Genomic DNA, 15,690 nt, shown 5'->3' on the forward strand with positions numbered 1-15,690 from the left:
CAATGCACAATGCAGCACCAGTGGGGTGAGTAGAAGACTACTCAATAAATGCTGAAAAAAATCTAAATAAATTGCAAAAATCTTGACTTTTAACAAGACAACAAAGTTTGAATGTTCTGCCCCAAGCAAGTGCTTGAGTCACTGTTTCCCTGTCGGACCTTTTAAGCGACGGACGCATTGATCCAGACAAGCAGCAACAATGGTGGAAATCCCAGCGTGTTAGCTTAATCACAAACATTTGTAAGTAGATTAGAGCAGTGGTCCCCAACCACCGGGCCGTGGCCCGATTGGTACCGGGCTGCAGAATAATTTTTTATTCATTTCTATTTAAAAAAAATAAATAAATAAAACAATTTTTTATTTTTTATTAAATCAACATAAAAAACACAATATACACTTAAAATTAGTGCACCAACCACAAAAACCTCCCTTTTTCATGACAAAGACAAAAAAAAAAAGTGCACAGTACATATTTCGTACAATTGACCACTAAATGGTAACACCCGAATAAGTTTTTAAACTTGTTTAAGTCAGGGTCCACGTAAATCAATTCATGGTAAATAGACATTTGAAATGCAATTTAAAATAAATAAAGAATAGTAAACAACAGGCTGAATAAGTGTAGGTTATATGAGGCATAAATAAGCAACTGCTATGTTAACCTAACATATTATGATAAGAGTCATTCAAATAACTATAACATATAGAACATGCTATACCTTTACCAAACTATCTCTCACTCCTAATCCATAAATCCCATGAAATCTTCTTCCTCGATGTCGCTTCTAAACAACTCTGCCAACTCCAAAGGTATGCGCCGCTTCCTCTTGTTGTTTTCTGCTGCATATTTCACTACATCCAGCTTGTAATCTGCACTACATGATTTCCTTTTCAGTGCCATTTTTGTTCAGCCCTTCTCAGTTTTTATAAGATACCGCCAACGTTGAAATTACCCTTTTTAATAGCTACGGCAGTAGCAGTTAGCAGTTAGCATCCTATGACCCACAATGCACTTCTGCCATGACCCTCCCCCGCCAAATTCTTATTGGTTGACGTGTGTGTGACGATTGCTGATGTTTTTCGTCTCCTCCGCGAATGAGATAAATAATATTTTTTTATATTTTATGGTAATGTGTTATGGTAATTTCACACATAAGTCGCTCCGGAGTATAAGTCGCACCCCCGGCCAAACTATGAAAAAAACAGCGACTTATAGTCCAAAAAATACGGTATTCATAGCATGTTTCGCCACAGCTACAAGTGTTGGTAAAACTGTCCAATGACATTCTATGAAAACAGATTATATTAACTACTACACTTCTGACAGTGTCAATCAAAATTGAATATTATCTTTTGTCAAAGCAGGATATTCAATACCTGTTTATAGTGCAGGTGAACCAAATTAAGATGATTGTTTCTCTTCAGCTGGTTACAACAATCTGGAAGTGGCCGAGTATCTGCTGGAGCATGGGGCTGATGTCAACGCGCAGGACAAGGGAGGCCTTATACCTCTCCACAATGCTGCCTCCTATGGGGTGAGTGTCTACTCCCAAATCTCAAACACATAGCTTCAAATATTTGCATCATTTTGTACATTTGAAAATCTGAATTTGCTCATTTGTATTGTTTTCCCTCTCTGACAGCATGTTGATATAGCAGCTCTGCTGATAAAGTACAATACTTGTGTGAATGCCACCGACAAATGGGCTTTCACTCCCCTTCACGAGGCAGCCCAGAAGGGGCGCACACAACTCTGTGCCCTCCTGCTCGCTCATGGGGCTGATCCAACAATGAAGAACCAGGAGGGCCAGACAGCCCTGGACCTGGCCACGGTAACAACATATATCACTTTCTGTCCGCCATGTAGTTTCATGAAGGATAAGTGAGGCAGTCGTCAATTAGTAAAATGCAGTCGTTTATAAATGATTCAATGTTTCTATGCGGCCCGATAGCAAATGCGTCACGGACTGGTACCGGTCCCCAGACCCTTGGTCGGGGGACCACTGTATTATAATATCTGCATGTACTAATCCAAGCACATTTCTTTGTTAAACATGAAATTGATCGCAGATGTTTAAGTAGCTGGACACGCCAAGGCCACGCCCGCTTATAAATCAATCAATCAATCAATCAATGTTTACTTATATAGCCCTAAATCACTAGTGTCTCAAAGGGCTGCACAAACCACCACGACACATCCTCGGTAGGAAAACTCACACCCAGTGGGACATTGGTGACAATAATGACCCAGTGGGACGTCGGTGACAATGATGACTATGAGAACCTTAGAGAGGAGGAAAGCAATGGATGTCGAGCGGGTCTAACATGATACTGTGAAAGTTCAATCCACAATGGATACAACACAGTCGCGAGAGTCCAGTCCAAAGAGGATCCAAGACACAGCAGCGAGAGTCCCGTTCACAGCGGAGCCAGCAGGAAACCATCCCAAGCGTAGGCGGACCAGCAGCGCAGAGATGTCCCCAGCCGATACACAGGCGAGCAGTACATGGCCACCGGATCGGACCGGACCCCCTCCACACGGGAGAGTGGGACATAGAAGAAAAAGAAAAGAAACGGCAGATCAACTGGTCTAAAAAGGGAGTCTATTTAAAGGCTAGAGTATACAAATGAGTTTTAAGGTGAGACTTAAATGCTTCTACTGAGGTGGCATCGCGAACTGTTACCGGGAGGGCATTCCAGAGTACTGGAGCCCGAACGGAAAATGCTCTATAGCCCGCAGACTTTTTTTGGGCTTTGGGAATCACTAATAAGCCGGAGTCCTTTGAACGCAGATTTCTTGCCGGGACATATGGTACAATACAATCGGCAAGATAAGATGGAGCTAGACCGTGTAGTATTTTATACGTAAGTAGTAAAACCTTAAAGTCACATCTTAAGTGCACAGGAAGCCAGTGCAGGTGAGCCAGTACAGGTGTAATGTGATCAAACTTTCTTGTTCTTGTCAAAAGTCTAGCAGCCGCATTTTGTACCAACTGTAATCTTTTAATGCTAGACATGGGGAGACCCGAAAATAATACGTTACAGTAGTCGAGGCGAGACGTAACAAACGCATGGATAATGATCTCAGCGTCTTTAGTGGACAGAATGGAGCGAATTTTAGCGATATTACGGAGATGAAAGAAGGCCGTTTTAGTAACGCTTTTAATGTGTGCCTCAAAGGAGAGAGTTGGGTCGAAGATAACACCCAGATTCTTTACCGTGTCGCCTTGTTTAATTGTTTGGTTGTCAAATGTTAGAGTTGTATTATTAAATAGAGTTCGGTGTCTAGCAGGACCGATAACATATTGAAATTAGCCACACGCCTGAGATCTGCACGCTCTGCCCAATCAGAATTCAGTAGGAGTCACTCGGAGGTGCTTCTTTCTTGTGTTTCGAGTCGACAAAAGATGGATGAAATTGTGAGGTTATTAATGCTATGGTTTGTGAGAACTGCACGCAGGCTGAAATAAAAAAAAAATGGTCAGACATCAGGAAGGAGCTGAAGAAAAGGACAGACGAGGGAAGCTGAGATAAAGTAGTGCTGCCCCCGTTTGAAAAGATCGTTGCTGCAATGATACGTAAAACTTTAGAAGATGTGGGTGATTCTGATTACCACCTAATATTAATATATTTTGTGTATCTCACATCAAAATGTGTTCATACAGTAGCCTGCTCACAGCCAGATTAGTGTTTCATGTGAAAATTATGTAATATTTGGTTTGCAGTCTTTTAAATTTAAGCATTCCAGCTCATCTAGAAGGAGAAAAAAGACTTTGACTCTTGTTTGATTTCTCAATTTATCATTACGAAACAGAGCTACTTGAGGTCTCAGACACATATGACACAGAGTCTGGCCGTTCTTCTACCGTCACCGTTGCCACTAATGTGTTGCCTGACGAGACGAGCACATATGCTGGAGTCCTAGGAACACATTGTGACAGCAAGAGATGCCAAATGATCGCCTAGATACATTTTTAGACGTCTTATCAAATACGAAGCATTGCTGAAAAAGTTAATTTTGTGTCTTTGCCTCAACCTTTTTTACATTCTTGAAATCAAATGTCAGCAAAGCCCGATCGACAGCTTCTGTGTCACCGAAGTAGCAGCAGCCTGTAGAAATGTGCATACTTGAGGCGTTATGTTAGCTCGCCGCTCTTTTCACGCGATTTATCTCAAGTTGGTCGTGAAAAAGTGCATACGTTAGCTTTTTGTGTGCTTTATTACATGATGCCCCTGTCATGCACACACATGTCCTCACAGAAGCTGATATATGATGTCACAGTGTCAGTGAGTTCAGCAAGGTTTTCGGATGCAACTTCAAATACACTCCAATCAGTACAATCAAAGCAGGCCTGTAACTGTAGATTTGTTCCTTTGAACACATCTTCACAATCCTTAATACTGGCTTAGCAGTTTTTAACTGCTGTGTGTAGGTCGTGATGAGGGGATTCAGACAGGGATCAGAGATTACTAAAACTGCTCGAGGAACCGAGCGAAAGAAGTCCTTTATGTTGCATATTGTTGTACTGATCTGATATTTCATGTTAGAAGTAATCTGGTTGTCATGCTGTTTTGACTCTCCTGGAATACTTTCTGCTGCTGCCCGCTTAGGCTGATGACATCAGAGCCCTCCTGATGGACGCCATGCCCCCAGACTCTCTTCCCAGCTGCTTCAAGCCACAGGCCACAGTGGTTAGCGCCTCTGTCATCTCCCCGGCCTCCACACCATCCTGCTTATCAGCTGCCAGCAGCATAGACAACCTGGCCGGGCCTCTGACTGAGCTGGCAAGCGGCGCTGCTGCTGCTGGGAACTCAGGAGTTGCAGATGGAGCAACGGGCACCGACCGCAAGGAAGGAGAATGTATGAGTTTTGACACATGAGCTTCAGTTTTAGTGGGCAAAAATGCACAAATGTTTTTTGTAAACACTAATTTTGAATGTTTTTTCCTGACCAGTGACAATGCTGGACATGAACATAAGTCAGTTCATGAAGAGTCTTGGTCTGGAGCACTTGAGGGATATTTTTGAAAGAGAGCAGGTGAGTAATGTATAACACACAATGTCTGCTGGCCGAGTGTTTAATAGATAGATAGATAGATACAGTAGATAGTACTTTATTGATTCCTTCAGGAGAGTTCCTTCAGGAAAATTAAAATTCCAGCAGCAGTGTACAGAGTTGAGATCAATTTAAAAAAAGTAAAAAGTATATAATGGGGGTTTAACTGGAAACAAAATAGAGAAATATTACAATAAGAATAAAAACTAAAAAGCAACAATGGGAATAACAATATAACAGTAAAATAAGAATATAACAAGACAAAGTAGGCAGTAGGACAAAGGAGTTCTTGAGTCTATTAGTCCTGCACTTGGGATGAAGCAGTCTAGAACTGAACAGGCTCCTCTGGCTCCTGATAACACTATGCAGAGGGTGACTGGCATCATCCAGGATGCTCACTAGTTTGTCAACAGTCCTCTTCTCTGCCACCCTCACCAGTGTGTCCAGTTTCATTCCCATTGTAGAACTGGCCCGCCTGATCAGTTTCTCAAGTCTGGAGCTGTCCTTCTTAGATGTACTGCCCCCCCAGCACACTACCATGTAGAACAGAACACTGGCAACCACAGACTGGTAGTACATCCACAGGAGTGTTCTACAAATGTTGAAGGAGTGCAGTCTCCTGAGGAAGTACAGCCTGCTCTGTCCTTTCTTGTACTGGTGGTCCGTGTTAACAGTCCAGTCCAGCTTATTGTCCACCCAAACCCCGAGGTACTTGAATGAGTCCACGGTCTGTACCTCAACTCCCTCGATCACAATAGGTTGTGACCGTGGACTCGACCTCCCAAAATCAATGACCAGCTCCTTGGTCTTTGACGGATTGAGCTGCAAGAGGTTGTATGATGACCTCACAGTGAGGAAACTGAGGCTTCTGATCTCTGGTTAGGCATTTCTGTGTGGATGTACTCCCTGTGCTTGTGTGGTAGTTCTTCAGGTACTCGGGCATCCTTTTACATTCCAAAAACATGCATGTTCCAGTAATTGGTGTGAGTGTGAAGGGTTGCTTGTCTTTTTATGCCGTGCGATTGGCTGGCGAGCAGTCCAGAATGTAACCTGCCTCTCACCCAGATTCAGCTGGAATAGGCTCCAGCTCAACCATGACCCTAATTAGGACAAGAATAGAAAATTGATGGGTGGATTGGTATCAACACATTCTAACTCTCCATTGTTTAAACCAACTTTTTTAAACTTGCAAAAAGTAATTGTGTTTCAGCAAAAGATGAAGCTGTCTTCATTTCATTACAGATAACTTTGGATGTCCTTGCTGACATGGGCCACGAGGAGCTGAAAGAAATCGGGATCAATGCCTACGGTCACCGACACAAACTTATCAAGGGTGTAGAGAGGCTGCTGGGCGGCCAGCAAGGTAAGAAGGCCGCTTCAAAAAGATTGTGTGTGAATATTTTTCTTGAGCTATTTACCATGTTTTTTCTGGTTGTTTATCCGCAGGTGGCAACCCATACCTTACATTCCACTGCGCCAACCAGGGCACCATCCTCATAGACCTCGCCCCAGATGACAAGGAGTATCAGTCTGTGGAAGAGGAGGTAAGTCACTGTGTTCTACATGAGTACACATTGAAATGACACTTTACTAGGTCCCCCTGCACCCTCGGAGATCAATCAATCAATCAATCAATCAATGTTTATTTATATAGCCCAAAATCACAAATGTCTCAAAGGACTGCACAAACCATTACGACTACGACATCCTCGGAAGAACCCACAAAAGGGCAAGGAAAACTCACACCCAGTGGGCAGGGAGAATTCACATCCAGTGGGACGCCAGTGACAATGCTGACTATGAGAAACCTTGGAGAGGACCTCAGATGTGGGCAACCCCCCCCCCTCTAGGGGACCGAAAGCAATGGATGTCGAGCGGGTCTAACATGATACTGTGAAAGTTCAATCCATAGTGGCTCCAACACAGCCGCGACAGTTCAGTTCAAAGCGGATCCACGACAGCAGCGAGAGTCCCGTCCACAGGAAACCATCCCAAGCGGAGGCGGATCAGCAGCGTAGAGATGTCCCCAACCGATACACAGGCGAGCGGTCCATCCTGGGTCCCGACGAGCGGTCCATCTTGGGTCTCGACTCATCAGACAGGACCCCCTCCGCAAGGGAGGGGGGGACCCATCCATTTTTCTACCGCTTATTCCCTTTCGGGGTCGCGGGGGGCGCTGGCGCCTATCTCAGCTACAATCGGGCGGAAGGCGGGGTACACCCTGGACAAGTCGCCACCTCATCACAGGGCCAACACAGATAGACAGACAACATTCATACTCACATTCACACACTAGGGCCAATTTAGTGTTGCCAATCAACCTATCCCCAGGTGCATGTCTTTGGAGGTGGGAGGAAGCCGGAGTACCCGGAGGGAACCCACGCATTCACGGGGAGAACATGCAAACTCCATACAGAAAGATCCCGAGCCTGGATTTGAACCCAGGACCGCAGGAACTTCGTATTGTGAGGCAGACGCACTAACCCCTTTGCCACCGTGAAAAGAAGCGGCAGATCAACTGGTCTAAAAAGGAGGTCTAATTAAAGGCTAGAGTATACAGATGAGTTTTAAGGTGAGACCTAAATGCTTCCCTTACAAAAGTAAATGTATTCCTACAGTGTAAATCTCAGACCTCCGTCCAGGCCGAGTAATACTCATTTCAATCAGCACAAAATAATACACCTTAGGAAGGTGAAGTCCGCCTTTTTAAACATTAGAATGTTTTGTTTACAAGTGAAAATAAAATTTGCTTTTCACTCTAAATTGTCTATGATTGGTCTTCAAACCTGCGGAGCAGACAGTGCGATGTGATCCAAATCACAAGAGTGTCCACAGTTCTTCAATCATTTGTGGAAGCTTTGGGCTACTTTGAAGACTGCCAGCAACTTCCAATTTGTGGACAAACCAGAGCAAGGTTTACTCCAATCAGCAGATGTCCTGGTGTCATAATTCCCCATAGGTGGATATCTTCACGTCCTCCACTGGAAGTGTCTCCTTCTCCTCCCAAGAGTCCGTGGTGTGTCCAGCAACAACCTGCTCCGTCACAACAAGCAGGTTCCCCCAAACCCAAGATCTTGTCAATTTGGTTGAGGCCAGTTAAATAGTTCCAATGTTTAGATTTTGAGAGCAGTGCAAAAACGTGGCTGTAAAATCATTACAAGGAGAGCTGGAAACATCTCACAACCCCTACCATCACTCCAGACCAGGAGAGAGGAGGCTGCAGTGAAGCTGGTCAGGGATATGCATGATGAGCAACATCCTTTGCATGACCTGCTACCTCCAACACCAGGCAGCCGCACTACCAGGACATTGAGGAACCAACATAAGCTGGCTGAACCCGAGCCCAGAGCAAAGACAAAGAGACTTAAAAACTCTACCCTACACGCTGCAATTAAGCTGTATAATGACACTAATTAAACAAGTAATATAGTTATATACCAGAATGCTAACAGTTTCCATGCTGCTGCTGCCCTGAGGATGTTCAACATTTTTAAAATACTTTTTGTTCTTTTAATTTTTTATTGTTGTTTGTTTGATATCTATTGTAAAGTTCAGCTGTTTTTTCAGTGGGGCTTCGGCTCCACTGCAAGCATGAATAAATAAAGTCAAGTCAAGTCAAAAAGAGGAAACAAAGAAGTTAAGACAAGACAAAGAAGCAAGCAGGAGAGATAACGGGCAGCGTCCGCCCTCCATGAGTGTCAGTGAGAAAGAGCGGCCGTTCCTAAGTTCTTACATGTTTCTGTGCGGCTTGGTTGCGTCATGGACCGCTGGTTGAGAGACTTGAATTCAGAGTTGTCGTGGTACAGTTCATCTTCTTGGTTGTTAGTGAAATAAAATAAGCTTTTAATTTGTTTGCCATGGCTGTTTAAACCAACTGAAAAATGTTTCTCATTCTTTGTGTGTTTGTTTCTCCTAGATGCAAAGCACCATCAGAGAGCACAGAGATGGAGGCAATGCAGGCGGGGTCTTCAGCAGATACAACATCATCAAGGTCGGAATCACTTTTTTTAAACCTTTCAACCAACGGTTGTGTTGAACATCCACTATGGACTGATTGAGCTAAATGCAAGATATCATTCATGGTCATTTTAAATGTCATTTTTTGACTCACAGATCCAAAAAATCGTGAACAAGAAGTTGAGGGAGCGTTACACACACAGGCAGAAGGAGATCGCCGATGAAAACCACAACCACCACAACGAGCGCATGCTGTTTCACGGTACACACACTTGCCCTTTAGATCTCGTCTTTTCATTTGCTTTTTTACATTCTATCCTAAATATGCTGGACTTGTGTGCTTTAGATTCATACAACAATCATGCATGACCTTGAGTTTAAAAATAGCCTGTCTGCCATCCTTTCCTTATGAGTTAAAGTTAAAGTAGCAATGATTGTCACACACACACGAGGTGTGGCGAAATTTGTCCTCTGCATTTGACCCATCCCCTTGTCCACCCCCTGGGAGGTGAGGGGAGCAGTGAGCAGCAGTGGTGCCGCACCCGGGAATCATTTGTGGTGATTTAACCCACAATTCCAACCCTTGATGCTGAGTGCCAAGCAGGGAGGTAATGGCTCCCATTTTTATAGTCTTTGGTATGACTCGGCCGGGGTTTGAACTCACAAACTACCCATCTCAGGGCGGACACTAACCCAGGGGTCACCAACTTTTTTAAAACCAAGAGCTACTTCTTGGGTACTGATTAATGCGAAGGGCTACCAGTTTGATACACACTTAAATAAATTGCCAGAAATAGCCAATTTGCTCAATTTACCTTTAATAAATAAATCTATAAATATAAAAAAAATGGGTATTTCTGTCTGTCATTCCGTCGTACATTTTTTTTCCTTTTACGGAAGGTTTTTTGTAGAGAATAAATGATGAAAAAAACACCTAATTGAATGGTTTAAAAAAGGAAAAAACAGGTAAAAATGAAAATTAAATTTTGAAACATAGTTTATCTTCAATTTCGACTCTTTAAAATTCAACTGAAAAAAAGAAGAGAAAAACTAGTTAATTCAAATATTTTTGAAAAAATTAAAAAAAGAATTTATTGAACATCATAAGTAATTTTTCCTGATTAAGATTAATTTTAGAATTTTCATGACATGTTATAAATAGGTTAAAATCCAATCTGCATTTTGTTAGAATATATAACAAATTGGACCAAGCTATATTTCTAACAAAGACAAATCATTATTTCTTCTAGATTTTCCAGAACAAAAATTTTAAAATAAATTCAAAAGACTTTGAAATAAGATTCAAATTTGATTCTGAAGATTTTCTAGATTTGCCAGAATACTTTTTTTTCTGAATTTTAATCATAATAAGTTAGAAGAAATATTTCACAAATATTCTTTGTCGAAAAAACAGAAGCTAAAATGAAGATTCAAATTATAATGTATTTATTATTCTTTACAATAAAACAAATACATTTACTTGAACATTGATTTAAATTGTCAGGAAAGAAGAGGAATTTAAAAGGTAAAAAGGTATATGTGTTTAAAAATCCTAAAATCATTTTTACGGTTGTATTTTTTCTCTGAAATTGTCTTTCTGAATGTTATAAGAAGCGAAGTAAAAAAATAAATGAATTTATTTAAACAAGTGAAGACCAAGTCTTTAAAATATTTTCTTGGATTTTCAAATTCTATTTGAGTTTTGTTTCTCTTAGAATTAAAAATGTTGAGCAAAGCGAGACCAGCTTGCTAGTAAATAAATACAATGTAAAAAATAGAGGCAGCTCACTGGTAAGTGCTGCAATTATAGCTATTTTTAGAACAGGCCAGCGGGCGACTCATCTGGTCCTTACGGGCGACCTGGTGCCCGCGGGCACCGTGTTGGTGACCCCTGGTCTAACCACTATGCCACTGAGTAGGCTTGTCATCTAAGTTGTCAAATATCTATTGTGTTTCAGCTGCTAATGTTTCACCCTCAGGTTCCCCATTCATCAACGCCATCATCCACAAGGGCTTTGATGAGCGTCACGCGTATATTGGAGGAATGTTCGGGGCAGGTATCTACTTCGCTGAGAACTCCTCCAAGAGCAATCAGTACGTCTACGGCATCGGCGGAGGCACCGGCTGTCCCACACACAAAGACCGGTCCTGTTACCTGTGCCACAGGTGAGCTCGACTAATCTTGAAGAGCTTTAAAAACAAAAATGGAAAGGTTCTGTTGTCTAACTCTTTCTTGCTATTTGCAGGCAGATGTTGTTTTGCAGGGTGACCCTGGGAAAGTCCTTCTTGCAGTTCAGCGCTATGAAAATGGCCCACGCCCCGCCGGGTCACCACTCTGTGATCGGGCGGCCCAGCGTAAATGGCTTGGCCTATGCCGAGTATGTCATCTACCGAGGAGAGCAGGTACGTTTGCTACTCACAAATTACTAGCACAGAAAATGAACAACATCCCAATTGATGTTTTTCCTCTGTGGTTCCCCCAGGCCTACCCAGAGTACCTCATAACCTACCAGATCTTAAAACCAGAGAGTGTGGCCCAGTCTGCTGCAGCAGCTGAACAGAAGTCCTAGTTACTCACAACAACTAAATATTATTTTGTCCTTTGTATAGACCATGCATAAAGAGGCGTATTGCTGTTTTCCAGTTTTCCCCCAGTGGACTCCATGGTGACCAGTGCTTTGTGAGCAGACATGCTGTATAATTCTCTTCTACTTGTCCCTCTCCCATCCTTGTGCATTCAGCCGCATGCTAAGACATCAGCCTGTGAGGCCCAGTAGTGTGAGTGGGTGACTTATATTGCTAGTTTACCACGCATAAAGACTATGGAGCATGACCAAGCTCTCATATATTTACACGTACTGTTTTAAATATGTGGACTATGAATGCAGCCATATCTGTGCTCATACTGTACAGAGGACTTAAGGTGAACACTATCAAAAAGTCATTCTGTAATATTGACTGAATTTTAAGGACAACACTGCTGACAGTTTTCAGTGCTTTTCGTCCCGTTGCATGTGCTGTTTGGAAGGCTGAGATACTTTGGTTTTGGCATTACATTATAGTCCTGTTAGAGTATGCTCAGTAACACAGCTCGATTGCAATGTAAAACCTGATAATAGGACACATGGAAAGCATTATGTATGACAGACTATCTTAGCGTTGGAACATGCTTGTGATGTTTTCAAGCCCGATAGCCAGTGAACGCATCAAAGCATCCTGCTCTCACTGTCTTTGCAAATACATCCCATGCATAAGGATTTGCACTTTTACATAGATACCTATTTAAGTTATTTGAATTGAGAAACATTTTCAGGAATAAAACAATTGTACAGGTTGTGTAAATGGTTGTTTATAACTTGCTGTTTAACAGTGTCTTAAGTTGAACGTTTTTTTTTTCCTTTCATGCCTTCTAGATTTTCCCTTTTTTTTTAAATAAATGTGACATTAACAGTTTCTTGTACATTTGCATTAAATTGTTACTTTAAAGTTATTTTATTCAAATCTTTGGTGTTGCCCATACGACAAGTTTGGCCAAATGATGGTTAGAAGAAGCATGCATTGAGGATCTTGTATTGCAACATCCAGCAAATATGGAATAATATGGTTATTATTGGCATTGTGTCCCTGTGCTGGTGTGGCCTTTCTCCGGCTTCCCTCGCCTCCCAAAAAATATTTGGAATGGAATGGATCTTTAGTATCATTGCCTTTTAAAAAGTACAAGTAAATTAGTTTTCAGTATCACCTGTCCAAGAGGTGGACAGAACCGGAAGACGGGGGTCGCCCCATAAAAAGGTAAACATGAGTGGGGGCTCAGCTTGACAGCAGGAGAAACAACTCAATCAAAGCACATATAAACATTACAACACACACAACTCTGGGGGTGAAGCGGCAAAATGACACATGTGGGCATTAAACTGCGTTTGAATTTATTTCAAACTTGCACTTAAGGATCACAGTTACACAATTCATCATGTCTGTGTGTCCTGTGCTCCCACCTGAAGTCAACTGGGATAGGCTGTAGACCAGGAATCACCAACACAGTGCCCGCGGGCACCATGTCGCCCGTAAGGACCAGATGAGTCGCCCGCTGGTCTGTTCTAAAAATAGCTCAAATAGCAGCACTTACCAGTGAGCTGCCTCTATTTTTTACATTGTGTTTATTTACTAGCAAGCTGGTCTCGCTTTGCTCAACATTTTTAATTCTAAGAGAGACAAAACTCAAATAGAATTTGAAAATTCAAGAAAATATTTTAAAGACTTGGTCTTCACTTGTTTAAATCGATTCATTTATTTTTTTACTAAGCTTCTTATAACTTTCAGAAAGACAATTTTAGAGAAAAAATACAACCTTAAAAGGTTTTTAGGATTTTTAAACATACCTTTTTACCTTTTAAATTCCTTCTTTCCTGACAATTTCAATCAATGTTCAAGTAAATTTATTTTTTTTATTGTAAAGAATAATAAATACATTTAATTATTCATTTTAGCTTGTTTTTTCAACAAAGAATATTTCTGAAATATTTCTTCAAACTTATGGTTAAAATAAAGAAAAAATCTGGCAAATCTAGAAAATCTCTAGAATCAAATTTAAATCTTATTTCAAAGTCTTGAATTTCTTTTAAAATGTTTGTTCTGGAAAATATAGAAGAAATAATGATTTGTCTTTGTTAGAAATATAGCTTGGTGTAATTTGTTATATATTCTAACAAAGTGCAGATTGGATTTTAACCTATTTAAAACATGTAATCAAAATTGTAAAATTAATCTTAATCAGGAAAAATTAATAATGATGTTCCATAAATTCTTTTTTTTAATTTTTTCAAAAAGATTCAAATTAGCTAGTTTTTTTTCTTCTTTTTTTTGGTTGAATTTTGAATTTCAAAGAGTCAAAATTGAAGATGAACTATATTTCAAAATTTAATTTTCATTTTTTTCCTTTTTCTTTTAAACCGTTCAATTGTTTTTTTTTTCATCATTTATTCTCTACAAAAAACCTTCCGTCGAAGGAAAAAAAAATGTACGACGGAATGACAGACAGAAATACCCATTTTTTATATATATATAGATTTATTTATTAAAGGTAAATTGAGCAAATTGTCTGTTTCTGGCAATTTATTTAAGTGTGTATCAAACTGGTAGCCCTTCGCATGAATCAGTATCCAAGAAGTAGCTCTTGCTTTCAAAAAGGAACATTTATCTAGAACATTTATAGTTAAATAAATATGAACATAAATTGCACACAAGTTTCAAGCTGTGTGACCAATTTGGAATTGTAGGAAATATTTTTTAAAGTCACAAAAAATAGGTCGGGTATTGAGAAACTTACATTTATGAATATAAAACTTAGTCAATAATATAATTAGGTTGCAAAGATAAAATACCATTTTCAATTTTCATATTGTGAATAAAAGAATACAAATAAAGAAAAACAAATTGCGTGTCGCGGGTAAAACACGTCATCACTTTCAGCCGACCGAGTTACGAGTTTAGTCTGACTCATTTATCTTGTTAAATCCGAAATACTTTTTTGATTTTTTTCTCTACAGACTTTGTTAAAAACTTATCTGGAGTGTGAGCACCTTTGAAATGCTCAACATGTATGTTTTATTGGGGGTGCATAGTTAGTGACGTCATCGTACGTCCAGACCAGCGATGAGTAGAACTTTATTACTTTTGTGTCTTTTACTACTTTCTGTCACTAACTACTCTCAAGCTGCTTTTAGCATTCATGTGGACCTCGGAAGACCGGCAGCACGACTGGAACACTTCTGGAGAAGCACTGGGTTCTGGTAAGAACAACAAAAATGTTTTCATTTTATCAACAAAACAAGAATAGAGATAAAACATGCAGTCTTGTTACTGTTCCTTAAACTGTGTTTATGAATTCATCAATGTAATATATATTTAGGCTGTTGTACAAACCCCGTTTCCATATGAGTTGGGACTTGTGTTAAATATAAATATAAACAGAATACAATGATTTGCAAATCCTTTTCAACCCATATTCAGTTGAATATGCTACAAAGACAACATATTTGATGTTCAAACTCATAAACTTTTTTTTTTTGCAAATAATAATTAACTTAGAATTTCATGGCTGCAACACGTGCCAAAGTAGTTGGGAAAGGGCATGTTCACCACTGTGTTACATCACCTTTTCTTTTAACAACACTCAACAAACGTTTGGGAACTGAGGAAACTAATTGTTGAAGCTTTGAAAGTGGAATTCTTTCCCATTCTTGTTTTATGTAGAGCTTCAGTCCTTCAACAGTCCGGGGTCTACGCTGTCGTATTTTACGCTTCATAATGTGCCACACATTTTCCATGGGAGACAGATCTGAACTGCAGGCGGGACAGGAAAGTACCCGCACTTTTTTTTTTACGAAGGCACGCTGTTGTAACACTTGTCTTGCTGAAATAAGCAGGGGCGTCCATGATAACTTTGCTTGGAGGACAACATATGTTGCTCCAAAACCTGTATGGACCTTTCAGCATTAATGGTGCCTTCACAGATGTGTAAGTTACCCATGCCTTGGCCACTAATACACCCCCATACTATCACACATGCTGGCTTTTGAACTTTGCATCTATAACAATCCAAATGGTTATTTTCCTCTTTGTTCCAGAGGACACCACGTCCTCTGCTTCCAAATATAATTTGAAATGTGGACTCGTCA

General features: G+C 40.6%; 2 protein-coding genes across 4 annotated transcripts in view; both read left to right on the forward strand.

The window, feature by feature from the left end:
- The window catches only part of LOC133556832 (poly [ADP-ribose] polymerase tankyrase-1-like), a 31,562-nt gene extending 19,096 nt beyond the window's left edge, over positions 1 to 12,466 (forward strand). For both annotated transcript variants that reach the window (XM_061907137.1, XM_061907138.1), the window contains 11 exons: positions 1,426 to 1,535; positions 1,644 to 1,832; positions 4,612 to 4,861; positions 4,956 to 5,038; positions 6,299 to 6,419; positions 6,503 to 6,600; positions 8,973 to 9,047; positions 9,170 to 9,275; positions 10,993 to 11,179; positions 11,260 to 11,416; positions 11,497 to 12,466. In XM_061907137.1, the coding sequence (XP_061763121.1) occupies positions 1,426 to 1,535; positions 1,644 to 1,832; positions 4,612 to 4,861; positions 4,956 to 5,038; positions 6,299 to 6,419; positions 6,503 to 6,600; positions 8,973 to 9,047; positions 9,170 to 9,275; positions 10,993 to 11,179; positions 11,260 to 11,416; positions 11,497 to 11,583 (1,463 nt within the window). In that variant the 3' untranslated portion in view covers positions 11,584 to 12,466. The remainder of the gene's footprint in view (positions 1 to 1,425; positions 1,536 to 1,643; positions 1,833 to 4,611; positions 4,862 to 4,955; positions 5,039 to 6,298; positions 6,420 to 6,502; positions 6,601 to 8,972; positions 9,048 to 9,169; positions 9,276 to 10,992; positions 11,180 to 11,259; positions 11,417 to 11,496) is intronic.
- Positions 12,467 to 14,458: 1,992 nt separating this feature from the next.
- The window catches only part of LOC133556837 (alpha-L-iduronidase-like), a 51,356-nt gene continuing 50,124 nt past the window's right edge, over positions 14,459 to 15,690 (forward strand). For both annotated transcript variants that reach the window (XM_061907147.1, XM_061907146.1), the window contains exon 1: positions 14,459 to 14,802. In XM_061907147.1, the coding sequence (XP_061763131.1) occupies positions 14,666 to 14,802 (137 nt within the window). In that variant the 5' untranslated portion in view covers positions 14,459 to 14,665. The remainder of the gene's footprint in view (positions 14,803 to 15,690) is intronic.

The sequence above is a fragment of the Nerophis ophidion genome, linkage group LG07, assembly GCF_033978795.1.
Source record: "Nerophis ophidion isolate RoL-2023_Sa linkage group LG07, RoL_Noph_v1.0, whole genome shotgun sequence".
Taxonomy (NCBI): domain Eukaryota; kingdom Metazoa; phylum Chordata; class Actinopteri; order Syngnathiformes; family Syngnathidae; genus Nerophis; species Nerophis ophidion.